General features: G+C 51.9%; 1 protein-coding gene across 1 annotated transcript; it reads left to right on the top strand.

The window, feature by feature from the left end:
- Positions 1–17269: 17269 nt before the first annotated feature.
- On the top strand, positions 17270–19718 carry EGR4 (early growth response 4). Its single transcript, XM_069797066.1, has 2 exons — positions 17270–17428; positions 17755–19718. The coding sequence occupies exons 1-2, from the start codon at positions 17290–17292 to the stop codon at positions 19080–19082; spliced, it is 1467 nt and encodes a 488-aa protein (XP_069653167.1). The 5' UTR covers positions 17270–17289; the 3' UTR covers positions 19083–19718.
- Positions 19719–21974: the final 2256 nt, after the last annotated feature.

Raw genomic sequence — 21974 nt, forward strand, 5'->3', positions numbered from 1 at the left:
AGAGCACAAGGACTTGGAGCCTCATCTGTGCTGCTTCCCATTGTACATAAGCCTGCCTCGAAGGCACGCACCGATCGGTAGCTGTCTGGAAGGAGAGTTTATGTGCTAGTGCCATTAACGTCCCAACATCTTGAGAAGATAAGAGGGAAGATTAGCCTTCGCCGTCACAGCAGTTTGCCAGTTCTAATGAAGAACAATTACTGCTGGGGAATAGTAAATGTTTCCCGTTGGCAGGTTTCCTTCTTGCAGCCCACAGCTCCCCGTGAGGGTGGCAGCCACTTGCTTTGCCTAAGCTGAGAGCCAGCCTTGGTGAGGGAAATGATATTCAGGTCTCAACTATCGTCAGTTCTAAATCATTTGTGCCCGTTTCAACCCACAGATGGATTCTGGTTAGTTTTACAACATGGTCTCTTTGCTGCCCGGGAAGAGCTCGCTTACTCATCCGTGCCATTGAGAGCCATCCGGTGATGCAACGTTCAATACGCTGTCCGTTTAGACAGTGTTAGGACTGCCAGCCTAGAGCTGAAGGGTGATAAAAGAAAGATGAGATGAAACGAAATGAAAGATGATTGATAAAAACATAATTCCGCTGATAATTCCATCTGTCAGTCTAATAACTCGCTCGTAATGTTTTTGTAATAATAATAACTTGTGCTTACATAACAGCTCCTATATGAGGCTTTTTAAGCAGTCTGTAAGTATTATTTAAAGCCCAAAACAGCCGTGTGAGGCAGGTGGGAATTCACATCAAATATCGCCACCATCACTCCCTCATTCCACAGGCAGAGAAGTTGGCAGAGCTGGCTACAGGCTTCGCAGCGCTGCAGGCAAAATTCAGTTTGCTCTGAACAAACTGGTTCCCCTCCGTGGTCTGCAGAGATGCAGGCGTGGAGCAAGGTCAGATGAATGGGCAGGAGGGTTTGGGCCACCACTTGCCAGCCCTACTCCGTTCAGATTTCAGATCCAGCAGTCCCTGGGGGGAGTCTCTGCCGTCTTGAGCCAGCGTAAGCTGGGCAGAGCTGTGGTCGCTGCGGTGACATTGAGAATTGTCCCTCGTCTTGCTCAAAGCTCAGCTTCTGCTGCTCTAGGTAACCACTGTCTGTGTGTGAAGACAGTGCTGGCAACTGGGAAGAAGTGCTGGGTAATAAATCTGTAATCAGCCCAGAAAAAGAATGGGGTCTTTTCATACACATCCCTGAGTTATAGATAACCTTCCTCCCCACTGCTGTCCTCTGGAGTGGGCAAGAAAAATTCAACTGGCCCTGAGGTGGGTGCTTAGACAATTAGTTCCCTGTACCTGCCATGCATTTGAAGCCAAATCCTGTAAATTCTCACTTTCAGTCCCTGGACTCCCTGTCATGAATTAAAAATCACAGTATGTGGTGTTATGTGGATCAGTCCTCTATTATTCTTTTTTTTTAGTTATTATCGTTGATATTGTTATTTGGGTCCTGGCTGTAGTCCAACAAAGAAATGGTTGCCTTGGGCTTCAAGCTACAGAAACACAACTCCAAGTCATTTGGTCTAAACTGAAAGAAAACAGGCACACAAGATGACGTCATTTTACCTGTCTACACACGGGTGCCTGCTTGTATGACAGGCACCCAAGCTCCCATGTAGCCAGTGGAGATCAGGCAATGGAGCCTAGGGAGTAATTCACATGCCCTAAGACGGGTGCTTATATTCCCTGTGCTCTTCTTTATACCATCTGAGCAGATCAGGCCTATGTGGAACCACAGACATAGAGCCTGTTTATGCCAGCACAGAACATTTTTAAAAAAAAAACCCAAATTTGTAATTGCCCTCTGCAGATTCTGTTTGCTGAACCAAGTATCTACAGGTCGTTCTTTCTGAGGTTTTAAGCTGTAACTTTTAGTTGCAAGGACAAAATGCAAACCCATAGTGCAGCCTTAGGAGGGGTCACACATCCACTTACGTTGCTGAGGGTCATCAGCTCCTCATATATATCCCTGAAAGCCCAGCACAGAGATTAAAGGTATAGCCCATCCCCACCTATTGACCCTCACTTTCCTGGTGAATCACTTTGTCTATGCTACCTCAACCTTTTCATGTTCTCCCCCGCTCCTTTCAATATAGAAACAAATCTAAAATGCTGATTGATTTTAAAGGTGCATTTTATTCCCTTTTGTGCTTGTTCGGATGTTGCCAGGCTGGTATTTCACACACACGCGCATTGTCAGAGCCTGTTAGCAAGAAAGCATGATGTTGACTTTTGTCTGGCAGGTCAGTCCTAGCGTGGGGGTTTATGAATCAACACTTGAGAGGTGTAAGATGTCCATCCTAATTCCTTGAGCTATCTCAGACATCTATGAGCCTGGCTTCCTTGGAAACAAGGCTTAGGTGACTATGTATGCATCCATCTGTCTGTTCATCTTCCTAATTTTAAAAGAATAAAGTAATAACTGGCTGATAGCCATTGGGCAGCTTCAACCAAATGTTGTGAATGTCCCAAGCATGGAAGGATTTTTATAAAGTCTGTTAATTAGAGCCTTAGGACACACCAGGGGACCCAATTAAGAGCTACAGCTCTGTAGGACATCAGGCTTCACTGGTTCTACATATCACTGCCCACCTTGTTCACTTACATCGTTCATCAGGCTTTGTGGGCAAAGCTCACCATGTATGGAGGCCTCGCTTTCCCGGTATTATAGTCAAATTAAACCCGAGTTAACTCGAGTTACCTGTCAGGCAAAGAAGCCAAGCAATACTCTGTGCCCCGCTGTAGCTCACTCTCTCCCATCTGCAGCCAGCACGTGTTTGTCTATGCTTAGTGTTAGGCATTGGGCAAACCCCCCTCCAGAAAGAGAGCCTCTGCACCTTTGGGAAGGACCGTGCTCCATTTCATGCTCTCCAAGCAGAGTATGAGGCCAAATAGCCAGCTGCCTCCTCAGCAGATACCCCAAGCAGGGCTCATCCCAAGCTGGAACAGGTATTCAGCCCAAGCTGCAGCAGTGGGAAAGAAGAGGTGGGCGATCTTGGCATGCATAAGGCTAGTTTTGAGCCTGCTTCAGCATCTGGCACAGAGGGTTTGGTGACCTAAAATTGCCTATCAGGTCTAAGAGGGCAGTGCCTGCTCATGGCTTTAGATTCAGAAACGCTGGGCTAAGGATGCAGGGTAACCCATGTGAGGGCACTGATGTGTTGAGCAGCTTGCGTTCCTCTTTGCCAGCTTGCCTTTTTTAGAGATACTCTTCCTCTGAGCTCAAACACAGGCTACCACCATGTCCCATCCGTGACCTGCCTGTACTGGCACTACTCTCATCTTCCAGAGTATTCTTTATTTGAGAAGTTACCCTCTCCACCTCCATCTCCTTCTCGGCTTCTCTTCCATTACATTACCCTTTTCCCTATTTGGTTTTCATTTCTCCTTGACATGCCCACGATATGCCAACACTAACTTCTTGATCTTTCACAGTGACTAACGCTTCCGTTTTGCCAATCGTTCTGAATCATTCTGGCTGGTTCAGCACATATCCACAGAACTGACACACATCATTATTCTTGGACGCAAAGTTGTATGAAGGAATTGTGTCCCCTCAGGTTGCTTTTCTAGTTGCCTACAGGATCACCCGGAATCTGCATGCAAAAAAAAAAAATTGGTAGCCTATGTGTTATGGGTGTGTTACAGTTTTCAGTAATTTTATCAGCATGATTTCTCTATCTTTCCATCTGTGAAGCAAGATGCCCTTGGCTTATACATTTGCCATCCGCTCTACTAAGATTTTAGAAGCTCCTTTGAAAATCCGTGCAACCCAAGTTCAAGATTTTCTATTGCAAAACAAAGCCTGCCGTGGCTAACCACAGATCTCTAGAAGACCCTGGAATCCCACCTCCTCAGAAAGAGAAGACACCTTCTTTTGGGGTTCATTCACTGCTGAAACAGAGTTCGATCATAAAGGCCACAATATCCATGTTTTTGACCTTGGGGCAGGGCAAGAGGCAAGACTCCACACAGTGCAGACTAGTAGTAAGTACACTTGTGTTACAACATTTTGCCAAGGACAGTCTTGCCTGTATGGAAGCCAAATGTTTAAAATGAAGTTTATTTCATGGATGCAAAGCTAAAGAAACTGTTGCTGTAGATAACATATACAGTCCATTGCTGGTTCCTCTTTGCTCTAGCTGTTCTGTTCATTAAGGCAGCCCGGGTTTTCCCATTTCCAACGCCTGCTTTCAGTTGCTCAGAACTTTTGCCAAACTGTAATTGTTTGGACAAGAATTTTCTGGGACAAATGTCTCTCTCCAGCTGAGATTTTGTGTAAAGTTTCAGATGAAACAGTTCTGTGGTTTTCAGGAATGAGGGGAGGAGAAAAAGATGTTGTTTTGCCAGATTAGAAAACGTTCTGGAGTGTTATAAAATGTGTTGTTATAAAATGATCAAGGAGATACCTATCCCAGGAAAACCCACCTGAACATGCTTAGGTAAACGCCTTTGAAAAATCTGGCTTTTTTCCTTGTGTTCAATGAGATTTATGGCAAATTTGCAGGCATGTTCTGTGAACATGGATGAGTCTGTCTCAGCTCCTAAATGTGAACAGCGTGTGCTCTGCTGCCTGCTCCTACAGCCTGTGGCACATATGTTAGGAATATAGGAGCTCGAGACAACTTTCTTGGCCAGTGCCAAGTATGATATGGGCAAGAGCTGACATGAGTAGCAGGAGTCTGCCTGCCTCTTCCCAAGGCACCACGGAGGGGTGAGGCACGTGTCTCTCATGTAGGAGGACCAAAGGGGTAGGGAGACTGGGAGAAAGGAAAGAGAGAGGGAAGATAAGCTGGGCAGGAATGGAGTAGGTAACAGAAGAGACTGGGGCAGGAATCAGGGGCTTAAACCTTGACATTTGGTATCATGAGAAGGTGTCCTGCTTGAGCTCCACCTGCCACTGCAGGAGGGCACAGGTCTTCGCAGACCATCCGTCATTTCTGGAAATGTCAGGGGACACCTCCAATGACTCCAGATGCTGACATTTGGGCAGCTCGGTCCTTCTCTAGGACCAAACAGCTCAGGTGGATGAGGTAGAAAGGAGATACACCTCACAGTAGCCTCGCCCTTGACGTAGATCATTTTGGGACCAGGACCTCAAGGCATGCTGTACCAGTTTTGACATAGTCTGGTGTCATCCTACAAAGGACCACACAGGCACACTTGCTTCTGGCGTTCCCAGTTTGGGACAATCTGTTCTCCCAGGTCGTGTGCTGTGCATGCTGTAGGCAGATAGTGTTTGTATTGCTGGAGGAAATATCTCTGCGAATGGTGGAATAACAGGATTGGAAGCAGTTAATGTACGCATTGCCTAATTTTCGTTCCAATTTATCCCGATATAACAAGTGCTGGGGGTAATAATGAAAAGTGAATACAGACATTTTGGCATGAGCACAACAGGATTTTGAACATTGCTGGGGAGTTAAAGCCTCAACTTTCAGTCTTGTCTGGAAGAGTAATTCAACAGCAGCCAATTTCATGAGTCAGCTCCTTGGTTAGAGTCAATTGGTTGGCTCCAGTGACTGGCTTGGCCCTGTGATTCAATGGAAATTGAAACATAATGCCTGTTTTTCATGAACTTAAACATGACAAAGGGGAAGTGAAACCTGACAGTCGGAAACAAACATTCCAGGCTCAGTTCAGGTAAGAGCCTGACATTTGCAAAACAGCGAGGTATTTTATTTAACCCATCAGAGAAGTATCAAATATTACTAATCACCTTATTCCACGACTGCAGAGAAGGCTGGAGCAATGAGGGGTTATAATCTCCAAAGAGAATGAGGAGAAAGTGCCGAACCGCTGTCTCTGATGTAATACACCTTCAAAGTGTTTCACCGCGGGAAAGGCACAGCAGTGCCAACGAAACGTGGCCTCATTTCATCTCCTGGGAACAACAGACGTGTCTTTCTCCGAAACCTTTGAGCTTCCAGTGCTTTGTGGTTTTTAGAACTTTTACTATCGCTATTTGAATCTAAGGTCTAAAAAGGGGGGGGGGGAGAAGGAAATGCCATACGGAAGTTAAAATAGAAAATATAAGCACGTTCTGCACCAAAACGGGTTGCGTTTCAGAGCTAAGAGTAAATACTTGTGATCATATTCAGACCCTGATTCAGATAGCTGGATTATGCCTAGGACAAATCAGGAAATGGATACTTCCAGAGAAATCAGCTTTATTTATTTCATCAGGAGAGGAGGAAAGGAGAACTCAGACCAAACAGTCATGAAACAAACAAAACCATATAGAGCACCAAACATCTCTCTGTGTGTAAAGTCTGAGGTAGGGCGGAAACCTACCAGAAATGTTGGTACCCTTGAAGTCAACAGCAAAATTCCCACCAGCAGGTTCCTACAGAAGCCAGGTCTTGCTCCTCAAGTCCTCTTAGTTACAGCTCTGCAGGTGACTGACAGCGTACGTGACCTTGGGCAGAGGATTTTCACCTCGTAGTCCCTTCTAAAACACTTCTCGAGCATTAAAGAATTAAATCTCGCAACATTCCTCTGCATGAGGTCATTATTGTTATGATGGCAAATCCACCCCCAGCCTCCGGGGCCACCTGGCAATCGCTTCATCTTCTCTACGTTACAGTAAGCAGGAACATTTCCCAGCCTGGTCTCAAAGGAACTGCAGGGCTGTAGCTCCGCTCTTCCCTTCTGCTCGGTTTTATTAACACAGGAAACAACAATCAAATAAATCGTCCCGGTTTTGGCTCCTCTCTGAGTTAGCACAGGTTGGGAGCTGGGCCAGGGACCGTTCCCAGGAAGCCCCCCCTGTTTTGAAGGCTAAGGAGTTCATTAACCAGCTGGCCTCGGTGCCCCAGTTCCCAGGCATGTTTAATTCACTAATGAGCATCATGCAAGTCGTCTCTGGAGTCCCCGAGCCTCAGCCAGTCGGGCTGGGTAACCTGGCTGTGGAGCACCTACGGGCTTTTCCTCTCTATAGGGGACCAGGGCATGGAGGATGATGTATAACCAGGTCTTTTCCCGTCAGGGAGCCGAGGCGTGATCAAGGCACAAAATAAACCTAGTCTAATTAGCAGAGACTGAAAGGTTGCGGAGGGAGTGGGGTCGTGACCTGCTGGGTGAGGGATGCACCCCAGCTAAATTGGGGCAATTAAATGTTTGTTTGGGAGCTCAAATCTCACTATTCCGCTGGTAGGAAAAGCTGCTAATTCCAGGTGCAATTAAAAGTGCCCAAATATTCAACTGAACTCACTGAATTATTTTTTTTTATCATGGGATCCTGATCTCCCCCCTCCAAACACCTAAACTGAGTAGTCAGAGCTCACTGCAGCTCAGTATCCTTTCTGGTGTACCCAGGCTCAGGGGCTGAAGAGAAGAGGATTAGGTCAGTGCATGCCCAAGGTTCGCCTTGATACTGAGCTGGAATGGACCCAAAGGGTGGGAGAGACCAGACTCAGGACTTCCAGAGGATTTCCCAGTTAAAATATAACCTCGGTTAGGTGTGTAGGTGCTGTCTAACCTAGATTCTTGCAATCACAGCGGTCAGACACAAGTGCGAGCACTACCTCGAGACCTGAAGGTGGAAAGCATATTTAAAAAAAAGAAGAAATCTTAATTTTTTCTCTATATACCGATCTAGGAATCTGGGGAGTCACCTTTGTGTTTCCTGAACACTTTGGATCCACAGTTCTGACTGCATCCTCATCTCTGAGTATTTTTCCTGGCAGTATGGAAAGGGAATGTTTATTTTTCACAGGAACACATTGATTTGGTGATTTTTCCTGGGCAGAAGTTTAAAGGGCCAGCACTGAAGGAGGTGATCTAGCTTTAGAAATGTCTCCACTCAGGAACATTGCTTTTTATTTTTATTTATCTATTGCCCCACAATTCCTTGAAGCAGACTCAGCTCCTTCTTCTACTTATTTTTAGTTGTGAACTGGAGCAGTGAAGGACAAATCAGCGCGAGCTGAGCATGCATCTGTCATCACTAGCTGTCACAACACCAGAGACGCCGTGTCCGTCCCTTGCTTTGCATCCAGCGATTACATCCCAATTTCCTTTAAAAAAAAAAAAAAAAAGAGAGAGCTCAAACGAGGAAGTTTACAACAGCAACAGGCTACAGCATTATTCCTGCCTATTAGCATCAGGTTCTCTTGTCAGGGGTTTCTATGGAGACATTGCACTGTCCTGGCAGGCAGATTATGCTTCATGCCAGTTATATTTATTTGTATTTGTCAGTGAGCCAGAGTGGGCCAAGCCCTGCTCTGTCCTTTTGGAGTAATGCAGGATTCCCACCGTCTCCGTCCGGCATTGCTCTGGGCACTGAGCAAGGAGGCACGCCGGTGTTTTCTACTAACACTTTCTTGTAGAGTTATTTAATTCTTTGCACCTCTTGGCCAAGTTTTCTGCAAAGAGAGGAGAGTCCTGGAAGAACAGCTGGCTGCAAACCTGTCCCATAGCAGAGTTACGTTTGGTCCCGTGCTGGATGCGCTGGGGCTGTGGGAATAAGGGGTGCCACAGAGCCTGCAGCATTGGATGAGTTGTTTAGGATGGTTGGGCACGTCCCATAGACTGCAAGTGGGACCTCCCTGCTCCAAGACAACCTGCACTCCTATTCCCGTGGTATGTCCTTCCAGGTTCTGGAAGGACAATTGGCTGCAAAATGCAGTTTAAGACATTTTTAAGAGTAGGTAAAATCAGCATTCTCCCATGGTACTTTGGGGTAAAAAACGCACTCTAGCATATACATTTTAGAGTGACAGTTTTCGCATTTACACGTGGGTTGGGCACCCTGATTCCTGCAAGATGGCAAATGCTGCTCTCTTAGCTGAACTATATAATAGATATAACTTGTATTAATTTACATACCATACTATATTTAATCGTTTTCCTAATTGTATGCTGAGAGACCAGAGCAGTTAATTTGAAGAGTTCCATGAATTGCCACACGCTTCCAACCTTTGGCATGAATATCATTAAGTTTTATTAACATAATTATTACTAATGGCAAAAAAAGGACTGCTATCATTTCACTCTTGTATTTTGGATATGAGTCGAGATCACGATACTGTAACCACAAGCAACAAATCAGAACTTGATAGATGGATTTGCCTTCTTTAGCAGCTGACAGTGACAGCCTTTAAATTTACTTGGGAGGAAGAATTGATGGCATAGAAAGCTGACTTTGGAGGCTGATGGTTTTATTTCATGGAGAGGAGAGTTAATAAATCTTCATGCTGCTCTGATTAATGATTCCAGAGAGCATCTCTCCGGATTCTTGGAAACTTTCCTGAAAAGGAGCAGTGAGCTGGTCAAGGAAGCATATAACACTCACAAATGAAAAGCTGTCAGATAAATTCCTCTCTGAGCAGGCACCAGGCCAGGTGTGTCCCCCTGTCTTTGCAGTCAGAGGGGTAAGTAATTGAGCATGGTTCATGGGCACAAATTGCAGTAGGTGGTTGGAAAAGTAACACGGGCTGCAGGGAGCTTGGATTTAGCTCCATTCTCCGCAACAGACTCTCTGCAACATCCTTGGCCAATTCACTTTGCACCAGCGAGTACAAAACCAGCCCTTTTAACTCCAAGACTCTCGAGGAAGCCCCCTCCCCATTCCCAGGGTTGAATCCCAGTTCCCAGTAATCCCCGTGGGCACTGGGAAACTGGGTCTTGAAACCAGCTGGCTGCCTGGGGAGGGAGGGATGGTTGGAGGCAAAGCAACCTCGAGGCTTTCTTCCTTTCCCTGGGAAAGAAACGCGCTCCTCCCTCTCCAGCCAGCTTAGCTTTTCTTACCTGTCCTTCTCGAAAGGGATTTTATTCTAATGGTTTGGTAACGAACGCCTTTGATTGCAAGGCAGCTCTCTTTTGGGTCGATGACACCAGCAATAAAGGGGCCAACATTTGTCTGCGTCTTATTCGGGGCACACGTCCCCAGCACGCCTCCACCGTATCGCTTGCGAAGCCGGAGCCCCGAGGGTGCTGGGTGCCAGGCAAGCCTCTGCTTGCCCTAATGAAACCTGCCCGGGCTGTGGGACCATGGCGAGCGGAGCTGAAGGAGCCTAGAGAAGACAAACAACCCTCTTGGTTTTCATCTGCGATGGGGATTGAGATGTCTTGCAGCCTAATGACGACAGAGAGTAAAGATGCTCAGGGCTCGTTCTGGAGCTCGAGCTCCTGTTCAAAGCCCCCTGGAAACTAAAAAATAAAAGTCCAAATGTTTTGCTTCAGGCTTTTTCTAAATAAAACAGGCCAATAATTTGGTTTAAAGAATGCTTTATTTAAAAATACACAAAATTTCTTTAGAGGTGATTAAAACCAGTGTGAGAATGAGTGGAGAAAGGCTTATTTGGGGCTCAATGAAACCTTTCATTCAAACTGAAAGGCAAGCTTGCTTGGAAACACTTGCAGCTTCCAAGTCAATACATCAAGGGAGACAGACTCTTAGAAAAAAATGCGAATTTGGAAAGAAGTTGAGAAAATTGTCCCCTCCTGGCTTTATTACTTTATTACAGCCAGATCATTGTGTTCCTAACAGCCCCAGCCTCAGCCCCGTGCTTATACTGAGCCCAATTACTCTTTCTGCCCCTGACCAACGCATGCAAAAGCACATGCTAAAAATATTGTGATTAGGACGCGTGATGAAGGAGAGAATAGAAATACCACTTCTGCTCGCCGCCGGCATCTCCGAGAGCTCACGGCATTAGCACGTTGCCTTTAGTATTGGGTTTGATTTTATTATTCGGGGGGCAGGGGGGAGCAGGAGATGAAGATTATTTCTGACTAGAGCCTATTTTTAGGAGGCGATGCGATTGCAGGCGCTGCAGCGACCTCTCCGCTTTGGCAAGCTGCTCTGCCATCCCCGTATGCAGTCGTTCCCAGGCTGTAATTCCCCTCAGCTAAACTGCAGGTAGCAGCGAAATTGGGGGGATTTTACCCCAAAGCTCAGCTGCTTGTGATAAAAAAGCAAGGATGTAGGAGAAGCGATCCGTAAATTTTAAGGGCAGGAAGAGCTGTTATCGCTAGCTGAGCACCCAGAGAATATGGTGATGTGCAGCAACATAAAACCTGGAGCGAGATAGCCATCTGCCCCGACCTCCCGCTGTGCCCAGGCTCTGAAATTCCAGCCAGCGATTCCTCTCCCTCGTGCCCCGGTAATTAAAAAAAACAAACAAAAAAAAAAAAAAAAAAAAAAAAAAAAACAAAAAGCCCCTTTTGGCAGGCATTTCATAGAGCCTCACGTGCTGCTTAAATCCGCTGAGGCCGCCTGGGCATGCCTGAGGAAAGATGCTTTTTGGCAAAGGTCCTCAGAGCATCCCTTTGCCACCGTCCCAGGGCTGGTGGCACGGCCAGGAGGTGGTGGTGATCTTCTTCTCGACCTCTCTGGGTTGTCTCCTGTGTCACACGAGCATCCTCTCTATGGCGCCAGGAATAGGTTCGGAGCGGAGACAGCACCGCTGGTCGCGTGCCAGTTGCCATGGAAATGCAGAGCGAATGTATTCTAGAAGTTTTCCTGGAAGGGGAGATGGTTGGAATGATCGGAGAGGGAGAGGGAGGGCAAAAGAGATGAGATCCAGCGGTTGGGCTGTGACCCATCCCTGTGCTATCACCGGTGGCCATCCCAGGAGGAAACACTGCTGCGTCGCATTGTGCCATCCGCCTCCCACCCCGTGAAGTCCGTTGCCAGCGTCAAGATTTTGGGATGCCTCTCCCTTCTCCATCTCAGAGGCCTGGTGGAGGGAGGTTTGGCGTGGTTTATAACAGAATCTGGGCTTTGTTGGTTGGCTTTTGGTGTGGTTTTTGGTGGGGGGTGGTTTAAAGGAGATGCTCTGCCTCCAGAAGGTGGGGGTCATGAAAGGTAATTCACAGGGGTTTGTGGAGAGCACAGGATGGTGCCAGCAGCTCCTGCTCACCCAAACAGCAGCTTGTGAGCCATGGGTGCTGGCAGGGCAGCTGCCCCTTTGGGTGCCCACCTCTGTCCCTGCCCCTAACACGCCATGGGGGGAAGCAGCAGCACTTCCCAGGGGGATTTCTTTAAAATACCCAATTCCATCTGCTGCTCAGCCCCATCTGCAGAGCAAACCTGAACCACAAACAGAAAACGCAAGGGTTGGCCATAAAAGATGGAAATGTTGGGGAGCAAGGGGAGACAGGCAGTTCTGCAGGGCTGTTGTCTTTCCCCAGCTTCCAGGAAAAAAAAAAAAAATACCAAACCACCTTTGAATCACAGAAGCATCTTCTTGTATATTGAGGACCAACGGCTCAGAGTCAATGGAGCCACTTTCTCATCCACGAGAGAAGCCCTTGGAAGAGGTTAGCGTTACCGGCAGGGAATTTCCCAGCTATACCCATCACCACAGAGAGGTTTTGATCACCAGGAGGAGGGAATCCGTCGCCCCGTGTGAGCAGCCGGCAGATTTATCGCACGCACACCCAGTTGCTCGGAGGCTCTTCTGAAGCTGCAAGCGTGGAGGCGGTGGGCACACTCCAAACAAACAGAAAGAGAGATTTCTTCACCTAAAACTTAGTTCATCTCACAGCACAGGGAATGCTGAGGGTCCACAAAGGAATCAGACAGTGGAAAAATCCGCTAAGGACTATTAAATATAGGGCATCAGGTCAAATGCAGAAGGTACATGAGCCATGAATACTTGGAGCTTGGAGAAGACACGTGGAAATTACACTTTTCTCTAGACACCTGTCGGCTTCGGGCACACAGGCCCAAGTTCGGCTGCCAAAGTACTATTGCCATGAACCGATACTCATCCCATCCCTTTGGAAAAATGAATTCCAGCCACAGATCAGTGCTGTCCATCTCCGCCCTCACCAGCGGCTCTGGAGCTGCCTCCTCCTGCCCAGCCTGCGTGCTGCGGTGGGGAAGATGCTCCCCAGACCTTTCCCCAGCTCCTTGCTGGCTCATGGCAAGGAAAGGCAAGGCAGGAGGAAGAGGATGATTTGCCTCCTTTCCATGGCAGCTTCTGCCTTAAACAGGACTGGGAGTCCTGGATGCACCCAACCCCCTACCAAAACCTCCCCAGACTCTAGGGAAGACCCCAAACCAAGCCCCCAGAGATGAAAACCAGGGGACAAAGCCAAGAATTAAGGCTTGATTTCCATGCTATAACCCCAACTGAGAGCACAGACTGGGAAACTGGAGGGGAAGGAAGGCTGATGTGCCATTTCAATGGATTGCATGCGGCGTGGCAGGGTGGTCAGCAGAAAGGTGACCAAGCCGGCCCCCGGCTCTGCTGGGGAAACATCTGGGTGGATCAGCAGGAGCCAGCAAGGAGCTCGCCAAGCAAGTGCTCACCCTGGCTGGTGGAGATGGGCAGGCAACTGGGGACGGTGGCTTGTGCCAGCTGGTTCCAGATGGCAAGTGACTGGGGGAGTCCCGGGCTGGCAGCCTGCTCGCTGCGGCACGCGTGGAGGGCTGCAGTCCTGGGCGAGTTTGGGGGTGAGCGTGGGGCTGAGAGACCTGTGCCCTGATGGAAAGTTCAGAGATGACTTTCGGGCTCCCAGCATCACTGGAGGAAAACCACTCCTCCCTTTGGGGTCATCATTTACTGCCCCAAGGATGCTCCCACTGCACGGAGGGTGCACGGAGGGAGCAGGACCCCGAAGCCCCTTCTGCTTGGGTGAACCTTTGCTGCGAGATGCCCTGTGGACACACACAGGGCTGCCACAGCGGCTTTCCAAACCGCTTCAGCTCTTAACGACCTTAAGCAAAACTTCCCGCAGCATCTCAGGGACCAGAGAAAGAGAGAGGGGACCCAAAAATTGGGGCAAAGCCTGAGCTCCGGTACCTCCCCGGGGTGCCAGTGTGCGGCAGAGGGGGGGCCTGGCCGCTGCACGGATTTCCTCCCTGTATTTTTATGACGACACATTTCACCCCAGGAAGGCTATCCCGCCTCCTCGCCAGCCAAGTGCCCCTTCTGGGAAGGGAAATGCTGTGCCAGCACCTGGTCCCGGAGCTTGGCTTTAGTCGTGGTCACGTTTTCCCATTACCTCATGCGTGGTGTCACCTCCACGGTCGGAGCTAACACAGCCACACTCCTCCCATGCAAACTGCCATCCAAGAGGGTCACTTCAGACTGTTTTTTTTAATATAAGTAGGTGTCTCTTTTTCTCAGGCTTAAAAGGAAAAAGCATTCATCCAGAGGAAGAGGGCACATTAGAGTACCTATAGAGCCACCCCTGTATAGTCAGCAGCACTCTCCCAGGCAGACGAGGCGTATATAAACCACACAATAATTGTTTATTTTCTTGTCTGGGGAACTGAAATGTTGCCACTATTTTAGGATCATCTCTGAGGATGAAGAGAGTTTTATGAGAGCTGCCTCTGCCCCACGGCGGTAGCAGGGGACCTTCCCGTGGCATGTTAGGCTGGTGTCGTATAAAAGGTGGGACAGTTTTTTTCCATCTCCAGGACAAAAGGAGAGCTGCTTGTCCTGGCAGCAGTTGTCCCAGGGATGTGCATGGCAGCAGGTGAGAGCGAGGAGCTGGACTCCAGCTCAGAGACCGGAGGTCCTACACATCCTGAAGTCTGACACCCCAGTTAAAATGTGGCACAGCCAAATAAAATAAGAGTGACCAAGATCTTATGGGTCCATCTAATGCAGCCAAGGAGAAGTGAAGAAGAGAGCAAGGACTCTGAGGTCCATCCTGTAGTCGCATCCCACCGGCACCCAGCAGTTCCCCTAAGCAGCAGGTTGGGGATGTGTTTAGTAGCCACAGATGGACTATTTTGAATCTGTTTGTCATCTTGGTCCCCATGATGTCCTGAAGGGCTGAGTTCCAGTTTCATCGAGTGCTGCAGGGGTAAGTATTGCCTTTGATTTGCCTGAAACCCATTTTCTGGCTACTGCACTGGGCTCCCCCCAGCTCCTGTGAGATGAGAAATGGTGAATAATTGGATCCCACTCAGCATTTCCACACTCTGATAATTTTCTGGATCTCTCTCCATCCCCTCTTTTATTTCCAACCTGAACCTCACAGCTCATTCCCTGACACTCCATGAATCACCAGCCAGGCTTAATGCTTCTTTGCACCTCTTCGCCAGCGATCTCAGTGCATTTTTGCAGAGGCAACGATGAACAGCCTGCCCCCAACGTGGGGAAGCGCTGCTAGACACATTTCAGAGTGATTTGCCCAAGGTAGCACAGTGAGTCATTGCTGGAGCCAGGAATAGCACCGGAGCAGGGCCCTGCTTCAGCCCCTGTGCCCCGGTTCGAGCATCGCTTGGCCTCGTGGACATGGATGCGGGCACTGCTGCACGTCCCCAGTGGAATCTGGCCTTCCAGCAAGGGCTGTAAGCACATGGAGGCAGGGAAAACACGAAGGTAGGGGGGCCGGGGAGAGGTCCCCTCCTCCTTTCTAGCTCCTTTGTACCCCACAGCTTTCTCCTGCGGACTCCATCGCGGAGGTAACCTTCTCGTCGTCCGCCTTGCACAGAGAAATGGCGGGTTTGTACCCGTAAATATTTTTAAAGATGTGTTTTATAGCGGGCTCTGAACCCAACAGCCAGATTGCCCAGAGAAAACCTTCCCACCCATCCAAACTGCGTGTGCTGGTTGCTGGTGGCAATCCGCTCCCCAAAGCATCGCCGCTCATCCAGGATCAGCTCTGAATTGATGTCAGAAATTTGGAAATCTCCAAACAACCAAGGAGGGAAAGCAACAGCCTCCAGCCTTGCTTCACTGGAGGCTTCACCCCACCGCAGCGGCTGGCAGGGGGGTCAGGAGGATGCTCGGAGCACTGCGGCGGGGCTGGAGGCACTGCCAGGATCCTTCCGAATCACTGCTTGTGTTGAGTCCGCTCTTAAAACATCCCCCTTCGACGAGCCAGTGGGATTTGCAGTATGGATCTGCCCTCTCCCAGCCCAAATCCGTGCCTATCGCACGCCGGCCTGGGTGGGAGCCATGAACTCGGATGACTGAAACGCGGCGAGGGAGCTGGCCGCGGCGTTTGCCTTCTCTTTTTGGCCGCTTGCTTGATCGCAGGAGGAGCCGGCATCCACTTCACAGCTCCAAATCAAAGCAAATACGAAATGCCAGCAGAAAGTATTGCAAAATCAGGCACGGAAGGGAGGGGAGGGAGGGAGGGGAAGAGCAAACCCAGCACCTTTCATGCTTCTAGAAGAAACAAGAGCAACAAAAGGCATTCACAGGGAAAAAATAGCATAAGGCGAGTAAGAGCCTGGGGAGATGTAAATCTGGAAGAACAGCAGCCCACGTTGGGAGGGGAGCCAAAGCCCCGATGCATTCCTGCGGCGCAAGGGTCGGATCCAGAGGGGTGCCCAGCATTCCCCCCCCCCCCCACGCCGTGGGAACAGCAGGGGCAAATCTGAACCTGGAGGAAAGCAAAGGCTGCGTGCACACGCTTGTGCTCGCACACGCGTGTCCGTGCACACGCGTGTGCATGGGTGCGTTGATGCAGGGGGTGCGAGGGGGGGGATGCGGGCAGGATTGCAGGGGGGATTGGGGGGGGGGATGCTGTGCACGTACACACACACAGCAGCAACAGCGGGCCCTGCAGCGATTTGTTAAAAATATCGCGATTATTAGTTAAAAAAGATGGAAGGAAAAGGGGGGTAAAAAAAAAAAAAAACCACCAAAAAAAACACGGAGAGAAAAGGGGGAGGGGAAGGGAGGGGGAGGGGGAGGGAGGGGGGCAGCGCGTCACGGGAGAGATTTCCTTATTGGGACTCCCTAGCCTACATCCTGAGTCCATATATGGGCATTTACGTCACGGCAGCCTCACTGGGGACTCCAGAAATGGCTGCGGCGGAAGGTCGGAGCAGCCCCGCTGCAGCTATAAAGGGGGCGGCGGGGAGGGAGAGCCGGGCGTTCGCACGGGCTGCCGCTCCTGCCTGCCCCTGCCTGCCCCTGCCTGCCCCCCCAGACCCCCCAGACCCCCCGGGACCTGCCCCCCACCCCCACTCATCCCCGGGGCACATCACCCCCCCGGATCGCTCCCAGCACCCAGCCCGAGCATCACCTGGATTGCCCCAAACACCCCGGAGCAGCAACCAAAAGGTCCCTGGCATCTACACCGAGCACCCCCCGGATCCCCCCGAGCACCCCCCGGCACCCCACAGCACCCCCCGGCACCCCGCAGCATCCCCTGGATCCCCCCGGCCACCCCGCAGCATCCCCCGGATCAGTCCGGGCACCCCGCAGCATCCCCCCGCTCGCCCTGAGCATCCCCCCGGCTCGCCCTAAGCATCCCCCCGCTCACCCTGAGCATCCCCCCCGCTCGCCTTGAGCATCCCCCCGCTCGCCCTGAGCATCCCCCAGCCCACCACCCCCCCTTCTCCGGCCGTGCCTCCAAGGGAGATGCTCAACGTTATGGATTTCTCTTGCCCGGACCCGCTTTACTCCAAGTACGAGGAGAGCTGCGAGATGAAAACCGGAGAGCTGCAGGGCTTGGGGCAGCCTGAGCAGCAACTTCTGGCTGAGGGCGATTTCCTAGGAGGTAAGGGTAAGGGGGGGGCGGGCAGGGATAAGAGACCCCGTTGGGAGTGATAGCTGCAGCTGGGAGTCGGGCATCTTTCCCTCCTCTCCCCCCCCCGCGCCTGCTTCCAGCCCCTGGCTGTGGGTTCAACAGTCCCCCAGTAGCCCAGGGTGGGGGTCCTGGGGGGTCCTGCCGGGGAAGCCCAGGGCTCCCCGTGCACTCCCGGGGACCTCGCAGTGACGCAACATCAGCCTCCCGCTCTTCCACCGTATCCCGATCCCCCCCACCCCCACCCCATCCCCGCATCCCTCCGTCCCTCTAACCACCGTCCCCCTCTGCGTCCCCAGGTGAGCTGCTGGGCACCCCGATGAGCGGCGGGGCGGTGGATTACTCCCTGCTGGGCAGCCAGCCCTCCCCTTCGCTCAGCTACACCGGCAGTTTCTTCATCAAGGCGGTACCGGAGCATCCCCAGGACCAGGAATCCCTCTTCAACCTGATGTCGGGGATCCTGGGCATCTCCCCCTTCGCCTCCTCCGAGGGCCACCAAAGGCACCTGGACGCTCTTTACCCCTGCCCCGAGGTGGCTCAGAGCCAGCTGGACCTTTACGCCGCCTGCCAGCCCGAAATGAACGGATCCACCCAAGCCCCTTTCCCGGAGCAGGGCTACGGCGGCTTCCCCGCGACGGAGGGGGCTCAACCCCTCCAGGCACAACCCACCTTAGGAAACACCTCGCAGTGCTTCTTCCAGCCCAAGCTCCTGGATAACAAGCAGGACATCAAGCTGCCCTCTGCTTCCCCACCCTTGGACAAGTTTAAAGCCTCCTGCGCCCAGTGGGAGCCCGTCACCCAGCATCAGGCCTACTTGCCCGCCGGCTACCATTCTCCCGAAGCCTTCCCAGCTGGGGAGAGCGGCCAGGGGCTGTTCCACCCGCTGGGCTCCAAGATGGAGAGCGTCTTGTCGGTCAGCTGCCAGTCGGAGCTCGGCAGCCTGGCGGAGGATGCTGCCTGCTTCGGCACCCATCTGGGCTTCGGCTGCGAGCCAGAAAACTTCCCGGCCCGCGGGGACTTTGCCGACGCCAAGATCCACAACCTCCCTCCTCCATTAATGCCGGAGTTCGACGCCTCCTTGGCCCAGCCCGAAGTCCTGCCGGGTCTGATGAGCTCTGCCGAGCTCCTCCATCCTCACCCCTCGCCCTCCGTCCCCGCCCCGGACTTTTTGGGCCACCCCGCTTCTTCCTCCATCCCTTCCCTGCTGCCCACCAACCCTCCTGCCTTGGCCGAGCCCAAGAAGAAGACCCGCCGGACCAAGTGCTCTTCCAAATGCTTCTGCCCCAAACCCCACGAGAAGGCTTTCGCCTGCCCGGTGGAGAACTGCATCCGGAGCTTCGCCCGCTCGGATGAGCTCAACAGGCACCTCCGCATCCATACGGGCCACAAACCCTTCCAGTGCCGCATCTGCTTGAGGAACTTCAGCCGCAGCGACCACCTCACCACCCACATCCGCACCCACACCGGCGAGAAGCCCTTCTCCTGCGACACCTGCGGCCGCCGCTTCGCCAGGAGCGACGAGAAGAAGCGTCACAGCAAGGTCCATCTGAAGCAGAAAGCCCGGACGGAGGAGAAGCTCAAAGGTTTGGGGTTCTTCTCGGTGGGTCTTTCCTTCGGGACACTGTGAAACCCCAACCTGAGCGCTGGGAGACGGCGTTTCCCGAGGTCCCCCGAGCATCTCACGGGAGAGCCAGGGTGGGAATAACCTCCTGGGGTGACCCCGGAGAAGATGATGGCAGATCAGGTCGTGCCGGGGAGGAGAGGGGCACGCGGGAGGCAGAGGCGATGCCGCGGTGCTGGACCACTGGCTGCGGAAAAGGGATATGGCAGCTCCGGCCGCCCGGAGCCGTCTCCAAACTGCAGCGACTGAGTCATTTTTATAGCTCCTATTCCAAGGAGGGGAAAGAAAAAACCATGTACAGAAAGAAATCCCTACCGAGATAGGGTTTTTTTATATACCCAAACCCACGGACATCCTGCATTTGTAGCGACCTGACTGTGATTTCCCCTGCCAGCACTTTACACGATGCTCCCAACTGGTTATTTACCGGCCGGCACGGTCGGGGGCTGCGGCTGCACCGGTCCTTTCTCCCCAAAGAGAGAGATGCCGCCAGGCTCCGGCAACCGGTGCCTAACGGTCCCTTTGGAAAGGTGATGTCGTCGTTGTTATTATTATTTTCCTGTTTGTAAAAAGAAAAAGAATCTATCAGGAACATTAGAAAATTGTGTCTATTTTTCTAATTAAAGATTTGAGCTAATCTAAGACCTTGCTGGCGTTGCTCTCTGCCTTTCAATCCCATATAGCAGCCGACGCCAGTGGTATTTCTGTTGCATTTTTGACCTCTAGCTGCCATGTATGGGGAAAAAAGGTGCTTAAATAATTAGCAGGGAGAGAAAAATCAATCAGTGCAGCGGATGGGTTGGCGACCCTCCTCCTGAGCATCCCCAAATCCCCAGGGTGGGTGGCTCATCCCGGGAGAAGGGTCTTGTCCTGGGACAGAGCAGGGAAGGGATCCCCGCTACCTGTCAGTGGGTCCCCCTCCAAAAAGGGGGACGTGGCTCCAGGTTTATTCCGATGGAACTGAGCCCTGGAGGGATCTGCCCTACTTGGATCCAGAGCTGCAGGGTCCGCTGTGGGGACACCAAAGCCCAGCCCAGACCCCCCCCACCCTGGGTTCCTGGTCCCCCATGGGATGTGGATGCCCCACGTGCCCTGGCAGGCTTCATCTGCAAGAAATGGGGTGAAATACAGCTCTGCTCCCCATCTTCAACTTGGCGCGTCCCCAGGGCTGGAAAAGATCCAGGCACCATCAGGCAGAGGCAGGCAGGCAGGATGCGACCCCCTGCGAAGCCGGGGGGACTGTTTGCTCCCTCCCTTTTGGCATTTTAGATGGCCGAGAGATGCCATTTCTCTTCTCCTGGGACCAGCCAGCAGCCGGATGGCTCAGGAGGAGATTTTGCAGCCTGGAAGCTGCTGCTGATAGGAGAGCTTCCCTCCTCCGGCAGTTAAAAATCAGCTAAAACCATATATCCCCAAAATCTCGTCCTTCTAACAGGAGCTGCTCACTCAGATGGGACACGCTGGTCTTTGGTTTTAATTAATCAGGAGGAGAAGGTGCCTGTGGGAAGGGAGGGAGCTGGGCAGTGGGGATGGAGAGACATGTTCTTGGCTCGGGATTCGGTGATCATCATCGATGCTCAGGTGTTTGGGGGATTATTGGCCTTTTCTTGCAGAGGGGGAAACTGAGGCAGGGAAGGGATGCGGAGCATGGCTGCAAATATGCTCTCTCTGGCAGATTTTGTCCCCTCCACCAGCTCTGGAGAAGGAGGATCTGCTCCCCAACTGTGTTATGGAGGAGGGAAGTCTCCTTCCCCAGGTACCCTCATGTCCCCGAGCCCTTTGCCTACATGTGGACTGGAGCATCCTGGGGTTAAACCACATTTATACCACTATCCTGGCAAAATCCACTGCCCCACACTGAGCTTGCCATGGGGTGGGAGGACCCCATGGTTAAGGGGGAAATCCTAAATGTCCCCTCGGACCTGTCCCTAAGAGCTTACACCTCTGACGGCACCCAAGGGTGCTCGTGCCCCTCAGGTGGGCACCCACTGGCCCCAAGCACTACTGGCCCCAGCAGCTGAACCATCCCATGAGCATGGGAGCCTGATCCTGAGCGAGGACCACTCCGTGGGATGCAGATGACCCCAGGCACCAGAAAAAAAAAAACCTTTTTCTGTGGGGACACCCCAGATATCATTAATAAAGACCTCAGCACCCAGGTTCCCTTTGGAAAGAGGCATCTTTTGGGCACCTCTCCACAGTAAACAGCCCTGCTTTCCCCCGCGCCGCTGGCCATGCATGATGCATGAGGCCTTTATTAATACCCCTCCGAAAGTGCATCTATTATTAATGCTGAGTCTGAAAGCTCTGCGAAGGCACCCAGGTTCAAGCGTTCGCCCTCTGCTCCCCCGGCCGGCGCTGCCGAGGGAGGGGGGGAGGGAGGGGGGCACCCACCGTGGCACCTGGGTGAAGCTGCTTCTGGGGTGGGATGGGACTGAGCACACGGGCTTGTGTTTTTAGGAAAGGAGAAGCGATTGCACCCCAAAACCTGGGACTACTCAAGGATGGGGACAACCGCGCACCCCCAGGCTGGTGGCATCGCGGTCCCAACGCTGCCATCTTCCCCCGTGTCCACATCAGGGACAAGAAAACACGTCGGTGCTGGATGCTTTCGGGGGCCAAGGTGAGGTGCTTGGGGACTGGGTCAGGACCAAGCCAGGGATTAAGGCAGCGTGTTCAGGGACTGGATCAGGACCAAGCCAGGGACACAAGCCAGGGTGCTCAGGGAATCAATTGGGACCAAGGCAGGGACCAAGCTGGGGTGCTCAGGGACTGGATCAGGACCAAGCCAGGGACACAAGCCAGGGTGCTCAGGGAATCAATTGGGACCAAGGCAGGGACCAAGCTGGGGTGCTCAGGGACTGGATCAGGACCAAGCCAGGGTGCTCAGAGAATCAA

The sequence above is a fragment of the Haliaeetus albicilla genome, chromosome 1, assembly GCF_947461875.1.
Source record: "Haliaeetus albicilla chromosome 1, bHalAlb1.1, whole genome shotgun sequence".
Taxonomy (NCBI): domain Eukaryota; kingdom Metazoa; phylum Chordata; class Aves; order Accipitriformes; family Accipitridae; genus Haliaeetus; species Haliaeetus albicilla.

What these genes read in the sequence shown, in the direction of transcription:
- EGR4 (XM_069797066.1), top strand. Translation starts at nt 17,290, where the DNA reads ATGCTCAACGTTATGGATTTCTCTTGCCCGGACCCGCTTTACTCCAAG. An exon ending in TGAGGGCGATTTCCTAGGAG is followed by an intron (nt 17,429 to 17,754) that starts GTAAGGGTAAGG and finishes CTGCGTCCCCAG; the next exon opens with GTGAGCTGCTGGGCACCCCG.